The sequence below is a fragment of the Cordyceps militaris genome (genome assembly GCF_000225605.1).
Source record: "Cordyceps militaris CM01 unplaced genomic scaffold CCM_S00001, whole genome shotgun sequence".
NCBI lineage: Eukaryota > Fungi > Ascomycota > Sordariomycetes > Hypocreales > Cordycipitaceae > Cordyceps > Cordyceps militaris.
Window position 1 is genome coordinate 5,846,954 of NW_006271969.1, and position 20,436 is coordinate 5,867,389.

A 20,436-nucleotide genomic window follows, 5' to 3' on the forward strand; every position below is an offset into this window, starting at 1 on the left:
TCGCCTGTTGCCAGTCGTCCCAACAACTGCCCAGCATACATATCTTAACCACTCTTATATCCAACAGATACCAACCGTTCCAACGTCTTGAATCCCTCGTGAGCAAAGCCCCTGGTGACGTCCACCTTGAACTCCTTGCCCCCAACCTTGATCGTAGCAAAACCCATGTCCGTCCAAGCCGCGCGCACGCCCCGAAAGAAGCCGGACACAGCACGTGCGATATGTCGAAACGGTATCGTCAGCAGATGCTGCAGGTCAAACGTGCGCTGCTTGGCGCGCGTCTCCTCCGCCGCGCGCTGCTGCTCCAAGCGCTTCAGCTCCGGCACGTACTCATCCGGCAGCGAGAAGCGCGACTTGAGCGCGACATTGTCCAAGCTTGTGACGAGAATCTTGGGGCTCAGCATGGGCACCATGCGATTGACTGTGACTTCGAGCTGCGGCATGGCCGTAGCGGCAGCCGTGGCTGGCAAGGCGGCTGTGAGGGGCTGAGCGGCGGCGGCAGCGGCACGAGGGGCGACGACGACTGGCGCTGGTGATGGCACGGCTGGCAGCAGGCGAATCGATCGGACGACGTTGGGGGTCTTGGAGAGGATATAAAAGGCCATTGAGCCCAGCAGCACGTAGGCAGCGCCAAAGACGTAGCCGACCCAGGACGGGGTGCCTTCGGGCTGGTGCACGACCGTGGGCCCTGTCAAGGCTGTCCATGCCAAGATGGTGATGCCACTCGACCAGCAGCCAAAGTAGAACCAGAAATGGGAGGACGATTCGTACAATATCGTCGGTGTCGTCTTGGCGCCCAGACTCTTGATGAAAGCATATCGTGTCGGCGCCGGCGTGCCACGCGCTGGAGGTTGTGGTTTCGCCCGGAGCACGGACGCAGAAGGCTTGATCGTCCTAGGCGCCGATTTGGCGGCCGCATTGGGTCGAAAGGCGGTGCTGCTGAGCAGCCTCGATCGAGTCGCATCGAAGAGGCGAGGGGTCGCTGTTCGGCAGGGCGTCGCGAGGAGCTGCCTCCGGAGCGCAAATAGGCTCGTGCCGAGGCCGAGGCTGGCCATGGCGGGCGGAAGGGGGGATTCGAGATTACAGAGCAAAGGAGAAGAGAGCCACGCGGACTGGAAAGGAAAATGCAATCGGGAGGCTATGTCGTCAGGGCCATTGTATTATTATTGAAGCTAACTGGAGTTTTGGTTGGCCAACAATTTTTGACACGCCACATGGGTAGCGGTAGATAGGAAATGGCAGGGGTTACAGTGGGCTATGCCTAAATTGGACAGGAGAGTGACGAACGCAGGATCCAAATATCACGCCCGAGAGGTCAAAGTTGATGGAATATTGTCTAATTTTGGGAAGATGGTATAAACTTGAGCCTTTGTACGATATATGTTATCAAAATCCCACCAAAAAAAAAACTGTTTGTGCTGTAGATTATCATCTCATCATCCGGTACGTACCGGCGGCGCCCCACCAAAAAACCACGGACTCGTCCGCCCTGTATCGGCGGTCCCCCAACAGCTTCGAAAAGAAAACTCTCACCTTTTGTCGCAGGCAACTCCCCCCTTCAACGCCTCCATCAGAACAGTCCAATCGGCAATCGGGACCGACGATGGCGTCTCTTGCAACGGCATGCCGTGCCTCTGTGCGTATGGCCAGCAGCCGCGCCATTGCTCGTAAGCGATTCCTTCCGATTCCCCCCCAAGATTGCGTCCTTCACTCAACCATGTCCCCGTTTGCTGACCACCGCTCATCGCAGGCTTTTCGACCTCTACGCGATGCCTCGCCGCCCAAAACTTTATTATGCCCGCCCTATCGCCGACCATGACCGAGGGAAATATCGCCAGCTGGCGCGTCAAGGACGGCGAGAGCTTCAGCGCCGGCGACGTGCTGCTCGAGATTGAGACGGACAAGGCCACCATGGACGTCGAGGCCCAGGAAGACGGCATTATGATGAAGATCATGTCCCAGGACGGCAGTAAGGCCGTCCCCGTCGGCACCCGCATTGCCGTCCTCGCAGAGGCCGGCGACGATATTGCCGCGCTCGAGATTCCCGCCGACCAGCAACCCAACAAGCAGACGTCCGCCGCCTCGGAATCGGCCTCGTCGGATCTCAAGAGCGAACCTGCGCCTTCCAGTGGCAACAGCAGCAGCAAACAGCAAAAGACCGCCCAGGGCGGCCAGTCATACCAGCAAAAGTATCCCCTTATGCCCTCGGTCGAACATCTCGTCAAGGCCAACGGCATCAGCGAGGGGGATGTCACCAAGATCAAGCCGACCGGCCCCAGCGGCCGACTGCTCAAGGGTGACGTGCTGGCCTACATTGGCACCATCAATGCCGAGACGCCCGCGGCCATTTCTGCCCGATTTGAGCACCTCGCGCACCTTGACCTCAGCAACATCAAGGTTGCCCAGAAGAAGTCTGCCCCGGCCCCCAAGGCCGATACCACCGCCTCTTCTGCCCCTGTGGAAGCGCTCCCTCTTGAGATCAACGTGCCTGTCTCACTGGCCAAGGTCACGCAAGTACAGAAGAAGATCCAGGACACATTGGGCGTTTTCCTGCCACTGTCGACCTTTATCAGCCGCGCTGCCGAAGTTGCCAACGATGCGCTCCCCCGTGCGCAGCAGGAGCCCACCGCCAGCGAATTGTTCGATGCCGTTCTCGGCCTCGACAAGGTCAAGGCTGCCAAGGGGGCTCGTGGCATCTACCTGCCGCAAGTATCGGCGATTCCTGCCGGTGCCACGTACAAGCCCAAGGGCACACCCACGCTGCACGTCAAGCACGATATCATCGACGAGCTGGCTAGCCGCCCGCCCCAGCCACCGCCCTCCAACATGGTGACGATTGACACGGTGCCTGGCCTGTCGTCGGGTGGCAATGTATTCACCCTGACTGTGCCCAAGGCCGAGGAGGAGCGAGCATATGTATTCTTGCAGCGCTGCAAGTTTATCCTCGAGGACGAGCCCGGTAGACTGGTGCTGTAGAGACGACAGCTGTCTGCCTTTTTGCGAATTGATGACAACTACTACTACTATTACTACTATTACTACCATTCTGCTGTACCTGTATATCACGCACTCTAGACAATCAAGAAGAAGAAGATTATGAAGAAGAAGATTATGAAGAAGAAGATTATGAAGAAGAAGATTATGAAGAAGAAGACGAGGCAGAAGCAGAAGCAGAATTTTGCAACGTCTCCTGTTGTTTTCGCACGGCGTACGTAGGTCTCGGAGAATTAGGCATCGTCGAGGCAGACACTGCAGGCCGACTTGCATTTTCTTCTCATGCAGGCGGTGCATGCCGCGGCAATGTTGTGCAACACATCCTCATGCGCCTCAAGATGCACATTCCGCGGATGGAATTCCGCTGCGTCAGGATCGTCCAGGATGCTACGCCAGCGACAGACGAGTGGGAGAAGCCACCGACTCGTCGCCGTCGTGAGGCTGAATCTGGCGCAGCAGCCATGTGTAGCAGCCCCTGTTTGGGTAAGCAGATGGGAGTTGGGAGTTGGGAGTTGCGAAGTCGGGAGCTGGAGCTGATCCCAAATGGCTGAGGGGAGGCGTTGAAGCATTGGAATCTGAGGCCAATTCTTTATCAAGTCAAACATACAGATGAGGAGGAAGGGGACAAGGAAGAGTGAGAAGAAAAAAAAAAAAAAAAGGTACTCGGCCGTGTGGCTAGCTGACCACAATCTGGCTCAGCCGTTGAGAAGAAGCTACTAGTTTCCTTCTCGACGTTACACATGGTGTACACACCAGACACACCTTACAGACGATAATCTTGGTCGATAAAACCCTGGTCCGGACAAAGAAGGTCCAACACGAGGAGTGTGAGTGCCCAGAACTGGCGCAGCCTACAGAACAGTGCGGACTGTGTGCGGAGGACTCTGTACAGAGTACGGATGACCAGTACTGATGCTACCGCCATTTCCTAGTCGTCGTGGAGAAACACGGGAGGGTCCATGTTTGACGCAGAAGCCCCAAAACGAGACGAAATGAACGAACGACTGGGAGGGAGAATCCCGGCTCGTCCCAACATTCGGCCTTGCCTGCAGCGTGCCCGCCGATTTGGAACCGGGCCCAGGTTCTGCTTCATCATGGATTCATGCCGTTCATCGGCCCCGGCAAGCTAGCGTGTTGAGCATGGATGATTCAAGTCGGGGGGGGGGGCTTGATGGGAGATGGGATGAAATGACGAGAACCGGACGTGTACTGAGCGTGCTGCGTAACCAGTCGCGTGGGATCGACATGGAGTTTTGCCTCGTTTGGAACATACGGCAGCCTTTGACGACAGCTTTATATATAGTGTTTCGTCACACAATGCTGCCTTGTCTTTCAACTCATCACCCCATTTTGCAAGTCGCTGCTGCAGACAAGCTCCCCGAATGCAGTCGGGGAAGAAAGAACAAGGGAAATAAAATTGAAAAATCAAATAAATAAAAATCAAATAAAAATGAATAAAAATAGATTTAGATAACAGAAAAATTTGCAATCTACAAATTAGAGACCTGGGAAAAGCACAAGTCCATCTTTTGTGTAACGTATACAAAGATAGACACATGGAACGATGCCCTGTCTTGTCTCTTTTCTCATTTTATATTCGACCGAGTTGCATATGCAGGCCAACATGGCAGGTACTGACTGATACTCATTCGTAGCTGGAGGGCGAGTAAATGCGCCCTTGGCGACGACGCTTGCGCTTCTCAACTGTCTTCGTTGCCTTGACAGAAGCGGCGGGCTATTGGTTGGTCTCTTGTCGTCTTGTCCACTTTCCGGCAGGCCGGGATGCGGGGAGATGGCGCAAGGGCATATGCATCATCGTGATTTCAGGACCTTTTTGAGCATCCAGGAGAGGCGAATGTTTCGTCGTCGTCGGAAGGGGTGCAGAGAGAGTGTCCTCCTTCGCTTTCTCTCTCTCGCACGCGCGCGCTATCTCTCTCTCTCTCACACACACACTCTCCATCTCGCACCCTGCAGATCATCTGATCGTCCCTCATCGCCAACCGGGTTTTGAAGTGGACGAGTCGTCATCTCCCATGAACCCTCGCTGCACATCCGGCAAACGGAACCGGCAAAAGGCGGGCGCAGCCAATATACCAGGGAGTCACGAGATGGGGAGCTCGGGCTGCCTGTTTGAGTCTATTCGGGCCTTTTTTTTTTTACACATCTTATTAGGGCTGGGTCGCCTGGCAAAAAAAAATAAAAAAGCCATGTTCCAAATACTCCCCTTGTGAGATCGGTTTTTGGGGGAAAGGGAAGGGGGGGGGGGGGCGCGGACACCCATGTCCTGGGATAGGCTAAGCAGCGATGCCCGACCGAGTTTTCTTCTGCCTGCATCTGGATGGCCTCTCCGGGGGCCGCAGGACAAGAGAAGAAAACGCTGGGGGGGGGGGGGCAAAGGCCCTAGTTAGAGGGGGGAAAGGAAGAAAAAAGGTCTTGAGTTCTTGATGAGACGAGGGAGCCTGTGAGGAGGGAGCGGCGGCGGCTGGCCTTTAAATCGACCCAATGAGGCCTTGGTTGCTCGCGTGCGTCAATGGTTGCTAGATTGCGACAAGGGTCTATGTCTCAGCCCTTTTTCCTGGCATGATTCACCTTGTTCTTGCCCGCCACAATATATGCACGCACAGCGTCGTGTTGTACGCCTCTCCTGTACTCTTGTACGCCGCGTAAAAAACTGGACAATCCCCGGGGGAGGAGGGAGGGGGGGCGCTCACGGCGCTCAAAGGATATTGGATATTGGGCCTTTTTTCGTGAAATCAGAAAAGGGTCCTTGAGCGTCCGCCATGGGTGGTTGGGTGGGTGGTTGGACGAGGTTGCTTGGTTGCTTGCTCGGATGGGCATGGAGCCGACAATCTTGCAGGGTTGACTGCCTTCTTTCCTGATAACCTTGATCAGATACGATTCTCTTGGACACCAGGGGGGGCCAGTCACATTGTCTTGCGGCCGGCAGGCTGGCAGATCAGTGACTGGGAAGAGAAGCAGACAGACTTGACTGGTATTAGCTACATACTGGTATCCGTATCCGTACGTTGGCATCCAACATTGCCATGCCATTCTCAGAGTCGCTATTTTTAATGCCAGGCTTGGGATGCTCGCTGCTGCTGCCTCCTCTCTCCCTCCCTCCCCCCCCCCCTGCCATCGAATATGTCACTTGCCACAATCTACCCTTTTCGGAGGCCCAACATACAGGTCTCAGGCCTGTCCAGGTCGTCGGCGTCGCACAAGCTTCGTATTGAGGTCTCGTCGCCTCGAAAAAGCTGTACACCGGTCTGCCTGCTCCGCGCTATTGGTGACCCCGTGCCAGCAATGGCCAAGTACTTCTGTTTCCTTTGTGTATCCAGCAACGCAAGTCATCGGTAAACTGGCAACTGGCACCTATTCCAGGACAGGGAGGGGTGGCATTAGCTCTATGCGGCCGTCATCAACATTTTGTCTGTTTTTTATTATTATTTTGGCCTTGTCCTCTTCTAACCACTAGTTCTCTCATCTAAACAGCTTTGTCCTGGTGGCGTAGGCGAGGAATGAGGCCGCTTTGCCAGATGTTTAAAAAAAGATGGTGTCCACTCCGATACAAGGTCTTCTTTGGAGGCGTCCTTGTCAAACCTAGTATAAATGGAGGGGGATTCAAGGCCACCGCGTCCTGCAGATCTCATTTCTCCAGACCGTCTCCATCCTCGTGCAACTGTCCGTCCAGCTGCTCTCTTATACTTGTTGTACCCTATCCTGTATCCCCTCTCGGAGCTCTTGGAGGCTTTTCGTCTTTTCCTTTACCATATCCACGACTCCAATCGTTTGAACATTCCACAAGTTGTCCTTCCATCAGTTCCTTGACCTCCCCTCCCCCCAGACCGTCGTTATCCTCAACTTGACCACTTACCAAGCAATGACACGCTCCAAAGTCCTCGACGAGCAGCGAAAGCGCATCGGACAGGCCTGCAAAGGCTGCCAGAACCGCAAACAAAAGGTACACTTTGCCGATCCCACCTCCTACTACTAACCTTTGGGGGACCCCCGAAAATACATGCTGATGCCGAGCAGTGCGACGGACAAACGCCGTGCTCAGGCTGTGAGAAGCGCGGCCATGTATGCGTCTACGATCCGCCGCGGAAGCGCAAGAACGTGCCTCGCTCCGCCAAGCAGGACGGCATCGTCCCGTCTTCCAAGGGCCTCGCGAATGCGTTCACAATGGCCTACATCAAGCCGGAGCCGGGAAACTCACCCCCCTTGCCGTCGCCGCTGGGCCACGGCTTCTTCCCCCATGCATCGTATCACTCGCCGTCGGCCATATCGGAATGGAGTAATGCGTCGGAGGTCCCGTACGAGTCTGCTATTGCTACAAGAATCCCCAATCAAAATTCTGTCTCCATCTGTACGTATACGTAACCCTCACCGTGCCCTCTCAAGTATATCAAAAACGCTGACTAGATAAACCCCAAAATTCGTAGGTGGCTCCTCGTCGGCTAGCTTTCTTGCCGACATCAAGAGACTAATATTGCCGATATCTGGATCCTGCCACTTCACCCAAAGTCATGACAATCTCACCAGGTTAGGAAGCAACGCTCATCCACAGGGACTGCCCAACTCAGTGCCGCTGCCTGATCGAGACATGGCAGAGCAGCTGGTGAAGCTGGCCCGCCAATACGTACGTTCCCCTCTTGCGCATCGCTTTTCCATTGACTAAACAGTGTGTGTCCAGAGTATCCATTTGGTGGACATCCTGGATGAAGTCACTATTCATGAGCTTCTGCAGACCTGCTACTCCAGCCTTCCGCCACAAGACCCCGGCAGCCTCTGCTTATTATATCTCCTCTTCGCCGCCGGATCCGCCACCCTCGAGGCCCAAAAGACGGCCGAATACCCCGACTCGGGACTTGTTCTCTCTGATCATCTCCGACAGGCCGATGACTACTTTTACTTTGCAGAAGCGACTCTGATGCGCATCGGCGGCTTCGACACATTCGAGGTGTGGATGATACAAGCATGGGCGCTCATGACGACCTACTCCCTCGCTGCTTCCAAATGGAACGCAGCGGATGCCTATATAGGTAAGCTACCCAGCTACCAGTCAGCTTGGAACATGGACCCAAGCACCACAAAAGCTAACTCTGGGACCAAAAAGGATTGGCAGTAAGGGCTGCGGCTGTGCTCGGCATCAACCAGGCGGCGCAAGGGTCTTCTTCGTTGCGCGCCGCGGCAGTCGAGGGGAAGGCAAACGCTGTCCATTCCAAGCTTTGGAAGTGTCTATTCGTTCTTGACTCCCTGGTGGCCGCGCTTCTCGGGCGGCAACCGCAAGCTCTCACAGAACAAAAATGCAAGCCAGTGGCGCCGGGAGACTACTCCTCCCCGTCCAGCAGTCCCAGCGGCCGTGATGAGTGTCTCGAGTACAACGTAGCCTCGGCCAAGATGATCCGCAAGACCATCAAGCTCGTCTATAACCAGCGGCACTTTCCAGCCGAGCGAGCGTCGACGATGCTGCAGCAGGCCCAACAGTATTCCCCTCCGCTGAGCCCCGTCTGCAAGCAGGAGCAGCCGCACGACGACGACGCCGAGGAGAGCCTCGCCACGCAGCACGCGCTCCTGTTTCGCGACTACGCAAAGATGCTCCTCTCCAGACCCTTCTTCGTCCAGGAACTGTGCCAGTCGTCCAAGCAGAAATACGACACCACCTGGAAGTACATTTCCCAGGCCTGCGTCTTCACCGCCCACCAGGCCGTCGAGCGCATGTACGAGGCACATAACCAGTCGCGACAGTTTCAAAACGACTACATGTGGCGGTGAGTATTTCCTCTCCCATTACGAAGGGAAAAAAGCAAGACACGCAACACAGCAAAAAGAAAACTAACACTTACCTCCTCCCACCTCCCCCCAGACCGTGTCTACATACGGCCGTCTTGGTCATTCTGACGAACCAGTTCTTCGACTTGTACAAGTATGAAAACTCAGACGCCATTGTCGGGCAGGCTTTCTTCATCCTGGAGCTGGGGAGCCCGCGGAACCCCACCGAGGAGGGCGATCTCAACAGCCTCTACGCTCTGCGCCGGCTCGTCGACGAGCGGAAGCGCCGGTCGCTGCCCATGGGCCGGCCGACGTACCTGGAAATGCCTCCTCCGTACGGAAACTACGAGGTGCAGGGCGACGGCGTGATGAGCCCCCCCGCCTTCCCCACGCACGACTTCGCCGCCGCCGTCGCGTGCCCGGACTCGACATACTGCGGCCCGGACGGCCGCCGCTACTCGGTCCAGTCGATGCCCTCGTCCGACTACCTGGAGCCGGCGACGGGCGTTGGCATCGGCCCGCTGAGCGCATGGGGCGGCGGCGCCATGCCGGGCATCAATCTGGCCCGCTGCGGCAGCGATGCCGCCTGCTACGGATTCGCGGTGCAACAGGACGGATACGACGGCGACGCCATGCAGGTGACACAGGACTACGCCGCGTATCCGGGGCAGCAACTATATTTATCTTAATGTATAATGAAACGTTTTTGCTTCTCCAGAAGCAACGGCTGCTTCTCCAGAAGCAACAGCATTGTTTTGGGTATCGGATTGGGAAAACAACACGCACGCGATGTTCATTTTGGATACGTCAGCGTAATTGGAGTTATTGAAATTAAATAAACAATTCTATATTAAATTGAAAGGATCATGTGAATATTTCCCGGTTCTAAATTGCCTGTTTCCCAACCCAAACGCCGTTGTAGCCCAATATACGCTCGATGCATCGCCCATGACAGACTCTTACCAGGTCAGAGGGCCAAACGTCTGCCCATCTGCCACGAATGCCTGAATCGCGGTTCCCTTGAAATCCATCGTCTTCTCCACAATCACGTTCCCCCACCACTGCGGCGGTTCAACGTCGCGGAGCGTAAAGGCAAAGAAGAGCACGAGCGTGCCAAACGCGAGGCCGAGGTCGAGGCCGCACGAGGTGAGGAAGTTGAGGCGCGACCACCAGCCAAAGTGGCGCTTCTTGATCCAGAACTGGAAGACGAAGCCGACGATGCCCCACGAAAAGTAGTTGAGCGGCGTGGCCGGCGGGATCGCGCCGGCGCCGCCAAAGATGACGGGCGCCATGAGGTACTTGGCCGCCGAGCCGGGCCAGCGCTTGGTCCACAGGTAGATGGCGACGGGCGTGACGCCGCCCAGCACGAAGAAGGAGAAGAGCCCAGAGTAGATGCGCCCGGGCGAGAAGATGCGCGCCGGTCCGATGAGACCCCAGATGATGGAGGCTTGGGGGTTTTAGCAACGGTGAGTATAGACTGAATGGGAAGAGGGGGGGGGTTACGTACCGGAGAAAAAGACGCGTCCGCCAGGGCAGGTGAAGCGGTCGCGCTGGCGAAGATCGCAGACATTGTCAATGCTGACGAGGGCGAGGTTGAGGACGGCAACCTGGACAAAGCAAGACACGGTGGTGGCGACGACTTGGGCCATGAACATGGTGCGCGGAGGCACCTTCATGTAGTGGCCAAACTTGAGATCAGCAATGAAGCCAAGCGACTGAGACCTATGTGAGAGTTAGCTTCTATTTTGTTCCTCTTCTTTGTCTGGCAAAGGACTTGCATTGTGACGTAGCCGAATGTCTTGAAGCTTATGTAGGGGCGCAAATGTTAGCCAGAGTCATTAATGCCAGATATACAGGCGGCGACGTACAGCATGAGACCAAGAGGACGGCCGGGCTGGATGTAGCCGTAAATAAACTCGGTCAAGACGTTGAGGCCAATCTGCGTATTGGTAATGGCCTGGATGATGCCAATCGGCAGCGAAAAAGCATACGAGATGAAGATGGCCAAGAGGAACGCCCACCAGGCAAAGTTGGTCGGGTAAGCGACGACGGTGTACAGACCGATGCCGAGCATCTAGGGAAGATATGTGTGAGTGATCAAAGGCACAGCACCCGTCTTGTCCTCCGGGAGCGACTCACGACTAAAAAGAGCGACAGATACCACCAGTCCGGCGCCTCGGGATACTTGCGCATCAGCTTCATGTGAATGTCGGGCTTCTCCGTCGTGCTATTGCGGTACTGCTTCCAGATGGTCTTGCGGCTGTGGATCCAGGTGTGGACGAGCAGCGCCGAGATGGAGGCAAACGAGAGGCCGTAGGCAATGGCAAAGGTGGTGCTGATGAAGAGGGGCGAGTACGCCGTGTACGCCTGCACGTCGAGGGTGAGCTGCGGCGTGAGGATCCTTGTCGTGTTGTACGCCTGCCCGCGGTTGTCGTACGTGCCGGCGTCGCTCATGGGCAGGTAGGCCGAGTACCAGACGCCGCTGTAGTGCAGCAGCGAGGAGAGGAAGATGAAGAAGACGACGACGCCGAGGAGCGTGTTGGCGATGGCGTGCCTATGGGGGGAGGGAAGTTAGCGGATTCGTCATTCTTGTTGGCGGGAGGAAGGGCGATCCGTCGTTGTCTGTGACAAGAACAAAAGCCACCCGTCGTTGTTTGTGATAGGAAGAAACACGCACCAAGGCGGTATCAGTGGCGAGCCGATATAGCCTGCTACCTGGGTCCAGTCAAAGGTGATGGGCAAGATGGACAGCCCAGACACGCCCCCAAAGAGCTGGTTCACGACGGCATTGTCCGGCGCAATCCATGTTGGAAAGGCAAAGACGCTGAGAAAACGGGCAAGGAAGCCAGGAATGAAAAAGTAGAAGAAGGACCCGATGGACACGAGAGCGAACCACCTGAGTCGAGGCATTGATCCGCCGAGGACTTTGTGGTCTGGAGCGCTGCTCTGCTCATACATGGCGTTTAAGAGGGTGACGCTGACGAGGTTTTCAGGCCAAATCATCGAGGCCGGGTAGACTAGACGGCAGTTATCGTTAGCGACGATTCAGACACGACCGGTCAGCTCTCGACTCGACTGACCCAAATACTTGCGCATGACGCCAGCAATACCGTAGCCGAGCGACTGGGTCGATATCATCAGCAGCAGCTGAAACAAGATGCCAAAGTCCTGCTTGTAAAAGACGCGCTGCGCGAGGATGATGTCAGTCGAGTACGCGACCGAAAACGAGACGCTGGCCATGACGGTGATGACGGCGTGCTCCTTGATGCTGAACGGGCCCGGGTTCAGGCTCCAGCGGCGGCCGGCCGTGCAAAACTCCCTGGCCGGCACGACGCGCGCCCAGGCGTGGCCGAGGGGGTACGCGACGATTTGCGCGACGAGCGGGCCGATGGAGATGGACGGCTGCCGCAGGGAGAAGAGCGTGTTCATGGCCGCGCCCGCCACGGTGAGGCCGAGGCCAATCGTCCACGCGCGCACCGTGCTGGCCGGCACGGCCACGTCGACGTTGCGCACCGCCGCGCGCACTTCGGCGTACGGCGAGTCCTCGGCCTCGGGGTCCTGCAGGAGGAGGCCGGGCCGCTCGCTAAGCTCAAACGCTTCCCCTCCGGCGGCGGCGGCGTGGTGGTCTGCGTCCAGCAGGCGGCCGTGCTCCTGGGTCGGCCCGGCGTCATCCTCGTCGTTGGCGTCAAAGTCGGACCACTTGCCCAAGTCGACGTCATGCAGGTCGTCGGCGCCGGCGTGGTGGTGGTGCCGGCCCTGCTGCTGGAAGGAGTGCCGCGGCGTGCGCTCTGTGGCGCCGAGGTCCTGGTCTCGGCCGCTGGTGTGCGCCTGCACCGAGGGACCGTCGCGCTTGTCGTCGCTCATGGCCGATTGAGGCCGGGACGGGCTTGGTCGCGTTGAAGGTGAGGCGGCAAGCGGAAGCGTCTAGCGCTGCTCCCGGCGCGCACAGGGGGGGCGCCGTGAGAGACGAGTCTTGGAGACGGGCAGGTGCGCGGGTCAATGATCAATGAAATGAAGAGCGAGTTTGCTTATTAGGGCGATTGATTGAGACAGCTTTGCTTCCGGTTGTCGGGGAAGCGTGAGGCTGAGGACACATGCGAAGGAGGTGTTGAGGGTTGGACCCTGAAACCGACGGCCAGTCAATGCGTGCGCGGGTCGTCTGAGACGGCACTGGCGTTGAATAAAATGGACGGATAATTTTGATAGCTCAAAGTAAAACAACCAATAGAATCAATAGAGTCAAAGTACATTTTAAAATTAATTGATCGCTAGCTGCACGTGCCCGTCGCGACTCTCATTCATAAGACTCACAAGGCCTCAGGCGCAGATATGAGCACCCCTGTAATTTTAGCGGCTCGCGCATGTTTCTAGCGCTCCCGTCCGCTGTGGGGAGCTGAGCTTTTACCTCTGGCACCATTGAAAGTTTCATCACAGAAGCTCTCTGCTCTCTGCTTTTCGCTCTTCTACGCCGCCTCCTCCTCTCACCTCACCACCCACCAGGACATGGAATCACGATGCGCCGCGTCGTCGTGACAGGCCTCGGCGCCGTCACGCCGCTCGGGGTCGGCGCCCGCCGCACGTGGAACCGCCTCGTCGCCGGCGACTGCGGCATCACCAGCGTAGCCGACCGCGCGCCCAAGGAGCGCTGGCAGGAGCTCACGAGCACCGTGGCCGGCGTCGTGCCGCGCGGCCGCCTCGCCGACGGCGGCTGGCATGCTGACGACTGGCTCACCGCCGCCGAGCAGCGCCGCATGTCGCTCTTCACCCAGTACGCCATGGCCGCCACGCACATGGCGCTCCAGGACGCCGGGTGGGACGCCGTCGCCGCGGAGGACAAGGAGGACACGGGTGTCTGCCTGGGGAGCGGCATCGGCAATCTCGACGACATGTACACGACGAGCGTGGAGCATCACAAAGGGGTGAGTCGCGAGCATGGACCGAGAAGCAGGACTTGCAAACGCTGCTAACACCCCAATTGCAAGGGATATAAAAAAGGTGTCGCCGCTGTTTGTCCCCAAGATCCTCACCAACATGGCCGCCGGCCACATCGCCATCAAGTACGGCTTCCAGGGCCCCAACCACGCGGCCACGACGGCCTGCACCACGGGCGCGCACTCCCTCGGCGACGCGGCGCGCTTCATCGCCTTTGGCGACGCGCGCGTCATGGTCGCCGGCGGCGCCGAGTCCTGCATCCACCCGCTGACGTTTGCGGGCTTTGGCCGCGCCCGCTCCCTCGCCACCGCCTACAACGACCGGCCGGGCGCCAGCTGCCGGCCCTTTGACGCCGGGCGCGACGGCTTCGTCGTCGCCGAGGGCGCCGCCGTGTGCGTCCTCGAGGAGCTCGGCCACGCGCGGGCCCGCGGCGCCCGCATCTACGCCGAGGTCAGGGGCTACGGCTGCAGCGGCGACGCGCACCACATGACGGCGCCGCGCGCCGACGGCCAGGGCGCCTTCCTGGCCATGAAGAGGGCCCTGCGCGCCGCCCGCCTCCGGCCCGCCGAGGTCGGCTACATCAACGCCCACGCCACCGGCACAGAGGTCGGCGACGTCGCCGAGACAATGGCCATTCGACGGCTCATGCTGGGCGAAGAGGGCCTGTCGTCCGAGGGGCAGGTCACCGTCAGCAGCACAAAGGGCGCCGTGGGACACTTGCTCGGCGCTGCTGGTGCCTTGGAAGCCATGTTTGCGATACTGGCCATCCACGAGGGCGTTGTGCCGGCCACGCTGAACTTGGAGTCGCCCAATGTCGGTGCAAACTTTGACTTTGTCCCGCAAAAGGCCAAGGACAAGGCTATTAGCGTGGCCATGAGCAACAGTTTTGGCTTTGGCGGCACCAACAGCTCGCTGGTCTTTGCAAAATGTTGAATTATTAGTAGCTGTAGTGTTCGGTCTATTTTGCCACACTGGTGGCTGTATAGGAACTCGTGTGCAGCAAACAGTTCACTGTACTTTAAAGAGAAGATGTAAAATTGTAAAATTTGAAATGTAATGTATATCAATTCTCTCACCTTTTATTTTATTTTCATTCGTTTTCCTGATGCTGTCCTCACTACCTAGGTAGGTAAGTATGTATACAAGTACATGTCTCCACTCAAACGACCTGTCAGGTCACCGATATTCAGCCGGCAACTTTTTAAATTTTAGCATCATCGATTAGTTGACTTCCCCTTGGGCGCTCAAAGTCACTACGCAGCGGCGTTCGAGGCCAACCACGACAGCCAATCCCACCAGAACCGCAATCACCAAACACCATGGCCTGCCAGACGTGCCGGCTGCATGCAAGGAGCATGCTGCGCTCCGCCCTCGGTGCTGGCGTCGCCGCTGCTCCCTCCCCTGCCGCGCGAAAAGTCGCCACATCCAGCGCGCCCGCCACAGTACGCTCAACGACGACGACGACGAGAATACAAACGGCGCGCCACTTTAGCAGCTCGTCACCACGTCACATCCTCGGCCTCCGGGACTCGTACCGCGTCGTCGGTGCCTCGGAGCGCTTGTTCAAGGTCTGCGCCAAGCCGGCCGATTACCGCATCACAGACGAGGAGCGCAAACAGGACCGTGTCCAGAAGCGCGACGACGGCGAAGAGATTGGCAAGGCCAAAGACGCTGAAAATGCATGGAACAAGAGTAAGCGCGCTGCCCCCCCACGCATTGTCCTCTTGAGAGAGCTTCCCCCCCAAAGCTGACAACAACTCTTCCTTTCAATAGCATTCGGCCTGCAGCCCTCCTTCAGCACGTGGTCGCACGTCACTATGCTGCATCTGTACCTCATCAACGCGCGGCTGCGCTGCTTCGACCGGGACGAGTACCGCAACTGGTCGCAGCAGCTGATTGACCACTTCTTCTTCGAGTGCGAGAAGAAGATGCACCTCGACCACAACATCACCTCGAGCGCCCTGCGCCAGCGCTACCTCAAGGACATCTTTGTCCAGTGGCGCGGCCTGCTGCTCGCCTACGACGAGGGGCTCGTCAAGGGCGACGCCGTCCTCGCCAGCGCCGTCTGGCGCAACCTCTTCAAGGGCGACCCCCACGCCGACCCCCGCGCCCTCGTCGCCATTGTCGGCTGGATCCGCGCCAGCCTCGCCGCCCTCGAGGGCGCCTCGGACCTGACGTTTGCGCAGCAGGCCGCTGAGATCTTGGAGAAGCCCGTTGACGTCTTTTGGACGAGGCTCGAGGCGCCGTTTTTGAGCGACCAGGAGGGCGGCGACAAGACGTTGCCGCAGACGCCGCAGCAGGTCAAGGCCAAGGCCGCCGCGGCGGACAAGGTTGCTGCTACTCTGTAGAGAGCCGTCGTTGGACTTGGGAAAAGAGCCGAGATGAGCACGAGATGAAGAGTGCAGCAATGTAACGCTAAAATCCCGACATGACATGCATAGCGACTGCATGAGCGGGTATCCTGTATCAGTATTGAAGGGAGGAGCGCATATAAATTACATGTATATTATACCGCGAGGGTTGGTATTTCGACCATATAGAGGCGACCACAATTTAATGAATTCATTCTCAGCAAATTCAACAGCATTTAGTTCTCAGCATCTTTCAGCCAGCTTCTGATTATGGTCCTCGGTATTATTAGTATTATTTTATTGATCGCTGCCAACCGCCAATGCTACTCTCTCTCCCACATTTGAAACTCGTACTTGACGCCCGCTTCTTCTCTGCGCCCCTTCTCCGTGTCCGGCTCGCCGGTCCAGGCCCTCCACTGCTCGTCCGAGCGCCTCGTCCACCCCGGCTCTGTGCCGTCGTCGGCGCCGAGCTTAATTGGAAAAAACGTATCGCAGTCGTACTCGGTCTCGATGCGGGTGAGCAGCACGCGGCGGACCTCTGGCCGGCGCAGGACGGCCTTGTACACCTGGCCGCCGCCGATGACGAAGATGCGGCCGCCGCCGCAGTGCGCGCCCGCATACTGCAGCGCGGCCTCGACCGAGGCCACGCGCACCACCGGCCCCTGCACGCCCGGCGGCGGCGGCGGCGTCGTGGCGGCGGCGCGGCTGATGATGATGTTGAGCCGGCCCTTGAGCGGGCGGAACTTGGGCGGGATCGAGTCCCAGGTTTTGCGGCCCATGATGACGGCATTGACCGCGCCCGAGGGGCACTGAAACAGCCAAAGACAAGGATTAGGCTAGGTTGGCAGCTGGGCTGGGGGGGGGGGACGTACGGGGGACGCAAGCTGCGTCGTGACGCGCGCAAAGTACTTCATCTCGTTGCGCAGGCCGTTCCACGGCATGGTGCCGCCGGCGCCGATGCCCATGCTGCGCGTCGCGGCCACGACCAAGGTCAGTTCTAGGGACTGCATTTTACGGGTTGGTTGCTCGGTCTTGACTGACGTGTGTAGGTGGCCAAGATGGGTGCTGGGAACGGGTGGTTTTGCGCGCGACCAAGTGGGACGCGCCGTTCCACCATAGATGAGTAAAACATCACATCTGTTCTTCTCTTTATATTTTGAATCATTCTACATTTTCATTTTTATAGCTCCACTTAATTTATTTATGCCATCTTTTTTAATATTATCATTCTCTCATTCTATTCAGCGCTCTTGCAACATACACATGCGCAGCCTAGCGTCTAAAGAGGACTTGAAAACAATATGATGAAAGATCAGGAATACATATTCACCAAAATGCTCAGAAATAGCTAGCTCGAATTGGCCTAGTAGTAGTGTTTTAAATACCACCAACGCGTCGTACTTTTCTTCCAAATCACAGCTTGTTGGGACTCAGAACGGTTACATCTTGAAAGGGAATCTCCAGGAACGCGTATACGTGGTTGAAGCTATCCTTCGTCAGCCACAAGACCCCTCCAAAACCGCCCTCCCAGCAAATGCACTTACCGATCGCTGCCGAAAAAGGGCTCCTCCTGGCCCTTTGCATTCGTGGCCCAGATCCAGGGCGCGCCAAACGCGCCCCTGCTCAGGGCGACGTCCGTCTCCTTCTTGACGCTGTCCTTGAACGCGGCGCGGCCGTCCATGATGCGGTCGACCTCGTCGGGCGCGAACAGCGCGCGGCCGCCGGAAATAGTCTCGGTGGCCTCGGCGAGGACCGCGCGCAAGACGTCGGCGTCGGCGATGACGCGGTTCGGCGCCGTCCAGGCGCGGTCCATGAGGAAGTGGAACGCGGCGAGGAACACGGCCGTCGGGTAGTGCGCCTTGATGTAGTGGATCGCGCGCAGCGGCTGCACCGTCATGCCAAAGGCCATCATGTCCGAGGGCGTCTGCACGTGGCCGAGGCCGACGCGCCGCAGCGCCCGCGGCGTGTCGAAGCCGAGGTAGGCCGCCTTGGCGGGCAGCGTCCACGGCGGCTTGTTGCCTGCCGGGGATGGGAAATGCAGAGTGAGCAAAACAGAACAAGTGAAATCGGAGTATGGACAAGGGGAGTTAGGACGGGATAATCGTACCGGACGCAACGTTGATGCCGCCGAGGAAGATGGGGTGGTATCTAGAGGGTCCATGTCAGCGCTCCACGGCCAGCAGTCGCGGAATGACGAAAAAAAAGCATACTCAATCGTGACGCCATTCGCGGCGAGCTTCTGCCTGTTGGCCTCCAAGTCGACAAAGCAGATATAGCTAAACACCGACGCTGTGGTGTAGATGCAGAATTAGCCCCTATGTCAAGAGCGCCCATCGTGTGTCCCTGGGACATACCAAAGTCGAGGTAAACGTCAATTCGTGCGCCCGGCATGCTGGCGGGTTTGATTCGTAACGGCTGTGGGGGGGTGGGCAAAGATCTGTCGGAGTTTGCTATGCAGAGCGAATGGCGCAATTATACTCCACGGCAATGGCTATTGCACGCTTTTTGTTAATCGCTCTAGTCGGGTGTGATGACGAGAGCAAACAGCCGCTTTCCTTGTGATGTGGGGGTTGTGGCAAAGGGGGGGAAAGCCGGATCTACGGGTAGCGAAAGCTGGAGGAGACTTGGTTGATGCGTTGACAGAAAAGGTGGAAATCGTCGCCCGCGGAAGATGGCAAGTAATTAATAGTAGAGGAAGGTAAGACAAGCCAGCCATTCGGGTCACACTCACCGCGGGGGAGGAACCGGGCTTTGAGAAGCTCCAGTGGGGTCGCAACCTCGGCACCGCGCGGCCCCACTTCCCCGGACCTTGATATTGTCATCCGAAAGCTTCACTGTAGTTCTCTGATTTTTCGTCAATTGGTCTTCTTTCTCTTGGAAAAAAACATATGAACTCGGACCTCTGTCAACGAATTTGAGCTCCCCTTCTTCAAACCAATTGAAGCAGCGCTACTCTGCACATCCGGCACCCCATGGCTCCCTCCAGCAAACCCGTCGCTCTCGTCGTGGGCGCGTCCCGCGGCATCGGCCGGCAAGTCGCCGTCGACTTTGCCGCGCATGGCTACGCCGGTATGTTCCGACACACACACACACACCACCACCACCTGCCTCTTTCCCATAACGTGGCGCATCAGTTGGAAGAGATAATTCTGACAAGGGGAAAACACCAAAGTCGTCGTCGCTGCCAAGACAGTCAGCGATCCTGCCAAACCAATCACAGCCATACCGGACCCCAAGTCCAACGATTCCACCATCACCACCGTCAGCTACGAGATCCGGCAAGCGGGCGGCGAAGCCCACCCCGTGCAAGTAGACGTGCGCCATGAGGAGAGCGTCAACGCGCTCGTCGAGCAGACCATTGCCGTGCGCCGCCCCCCGTCCCTTCTTCCCCTCGTGTTTCCCCCCTAGCTAAAAACCAACCAAAAATCACAGAAATACGGGCGCCTCGACGTGCTCATCTACAACTCAGGCGCCATCTACTGGGCGTCTGTGCAGGACACGCCGCTGAAGCGGTTCAAGCTGATGCAGAGCGTCAACCCCGAGGGCCTGTACGCCACGGTGCAGGCCGCGCTGCCGCACCTGCAGCAGCAGCCTGGCGGGCGCATCCTCGTCGTCTCGCCGCCCATCTACAGCCGCTTCTTCCGGGGCAAGACGGCGTACGCCATGGGCAAGGTGGGCATGTCGGTGCTCACAAAGGGCCTGGCCATGGACTTTGCCCGCCAGGGGCTCGTCGCGCGCGGCATGGCCATCACCAGCCTCTGGCCCGCCGTCGCCATCGAGTCGGCCGCCACGGAGCCCATGGTCAGGCTGCGCCCGGACGAGGCCCGCGACCTGCGCAAGCCCGCCATCTTCTCCGACGCCATGCTCGCCATCGTCCACGCCCCGGCCGCCGACGTCAACGGCGAGCTGCTGCTCGACGAGGACTTTCTGCACGACTACTGCGGCGTCCGCGACTTTCGAAAGTACAACGTCGTGCCCGACAGTGAGCCGAGGCGCATCATGCCGGCCCGCCTGCCCGACCTGCGCGTGGCCGAGCAGGACGACGAGGGGAAGCGCGTCGACAGCACAAAGTTGGCCAAATTGTAATACTAGCATCGATACCTGTCAAGTAGAAATGATACTCTTGATAATTCGAGTTTTGGGTGCGTCAGGTTTGAGGCGAACTACAGTGCCAGGAGATGGAGTAAACATAAGAGTGTTAGCAAATCTGGTTTCCTGCCGCCCACATGTTAAACGCTTCAGACACAAGAAAAACAGCAAAAAGTCTCGGAGCTAGCAGTAATACTAAAAAATATTAAAAATGAAGCACAAAACTTGCGTGATATGTAATGTTGTCTAAAATATTACACACACTTATCCCCCTAAACATCCATATGATGATGGTGCA

General features: G+C 57.8%; 9 protein-coding genes across 9 annotated transcripts; 5 read left to right on the top strand and 4 right to left on the bottom strand.

Moving 5' to 3' along the window:
* Positions 1–44: 44 nt before the first annotated feature.
* Positions 45–1,055, bottom strand: CCM_01807 (uncharacterized protein; the record flags this gene model as incomplete). The annotated part of the gene is made up of 1 exon (XM_006666962.1): positions 45–1,055. One exon carries the CDS (start codon positions 1,053–1,055, stop codon positions 45–47), a length of 1,011 nt encoding a protein of 336 aa, XP_006667025.1.
* Positions 1,056–1,603: 548 nt separating this feature from the next.
* On the top strand, positions 1,604–3,545 carry CCM_01808 (pyruvate dehydrogenase protein x component; the record flags this gene model as incomplete). Its single annotated transcript, XM_006666963.1, has 4 exons — positions 1,604–1,667; positions 1,751–2,967; positions 3,076–3,208; positions 3,283–3,545. 4 exons carry the CDS (start codon positions 1,604–1,606, stop codon positions 3,543–3,545), a joined length of 1,677 nt encoding a protein of 558 aa, XP_006667026.1.
* Positions 3,546–6,874: 3,329 nt separating this feature from the next.
* On the top strand, positions 6,875–9,455 carry CCM_01809 (Fungal transcriptional regulatory protein; the record flags this gene model as incomplete). Its single annotated transcript, XM_006666964.1, has 6 exons — positions 6,875–6,955; positions 7,030–7,360; positions 7,437–7,633; positions 7,688–8,036; positions 8,111–8,759; positions 8,861–9,455. 6 exons carry the CDS (start codon positions 6,875–6,877, stop codon positions 9,453–9,455), a joined length of 2,202 nt encoding a protein of 733 aa, XP_006667027.1.
* Positions 9,456–9,725: 270 nt separating this feature from the next.
* Positions 9,726–12,630, bottom strand: CCM_01810 (small oligopeptide transporter, OPT family; the record flags this gene model as incomplete). Its single annotated transcript, XM_006666965.1, has 6 exons — positions 9,726–10,213; positions 10,274–10,488; positions 10,635–10,840; positions 10,906–11,320; positions 11,444–11,783; positions 11,847–12,630. 6 exons carry the CDS (start codon positions 12,628–12,630, stop codon positions 9,726–9,728), a joined length of 2,448 nt encoding a protein of 815 aa, XP_006667028.1.
* A 650-nt stretch (positions 12,631–13,280) lies between these two features.
* Positions 13,281–14,631, top strand: CCM_01811 (3-oxoacyl-(acyl-carrier-protein) synthase 2; the record flags this gene model as incomplete). The annotated part of the gene is made up of 2 exons (XM_006666966.1): positions 13,281–13,685; positions 13,762–14,631. 2 exons carry the CDS (start codon positions 13,281–13,283, stop codon positions 14,629–14,631), a joined length of 1,275 nt encoding a protein of 424 aa, XP_006667029.1.
* Positions 14,632–15,017: 386 nt separating this feature from the next.
* On the top strand, positions 15,018–16,046 carry CCM_01812 (Ubiquinol-cytochrome C chaperone; the record flags this gene model as incomplete). The annotated part of the gene is made up of 2 exons (XM_006666967.1): positions 15,018–15,390; positions 15,472–16,046. The coding sequence occupies 2 exons, from the start codon at positions 15,018–15,020 to the stop codon at positions 16,044–16,046; spliced, it is 948 nt and encodes a 315-aa protein (XP_006667030.1).
* Positions 16,047–16,372: 326 nt separating this feature from the next.
* CCM_01813 (dihydrofolate reductase) lies at positions 16,373–17,059 on the bottom strand (the record flags this gene model as incomplete). Its single annotated transcript, XM_006666968.1, has 2 exons — positions 16,373–16,858; positions 16,922–17,059. 2 exons carry the CDS (start codon positions 17,057–17,059, stop codon positions 16,373–16,375), a joined length of 624 nt encoding a protein of 207 aa, XP_006667031.1.
* A 403-nt stretch (positions 17,060–17,462) lies between these two features.
* Positions 17,463–18,440, bottom strand: CCM_01814 (glutathione S-transferase kappa 1; the record flags this gene model as incomplete). Its single annotated transcript, XM_006666969.1, has 5 exons — positions 17,463–17,535; positions 17,594–18,068; positions 18,157–18,197; positions 18,260–18,338; positions 18,404–18,440. The coding sequence occupies 5 exons, from the start codon at positions 18,438–18,440 to the stop codon at positions 17,463–17,465; spliced, it is 705 nt and encodes a 234-aa protein (XP_006667032.1).
* A 581-nt stretch (positions 18,441–19,021) lies between these two features.
* CCM_01815 (short chain dehydrogenase) lies at positions 19,022–20,135 on the top strand (the record flags this gene model as incomplete). The annotated part of the gene is made up of 3 exons (XM_006666970.1): positions 19,022–19,118; positions 19,207–19,412; positions 19,482–20,135. The coding sequence occupies 3 exons, from the start codon at positions 19,022–19,024 to the stop codon at positions 20,133–20,135; spliced, it is 957 nt and encodes a 318-aa protein (XP_006667033.1).
* Between the last annotated feature and the right edge of the window lie 301 nt (positions 20,136–20,436).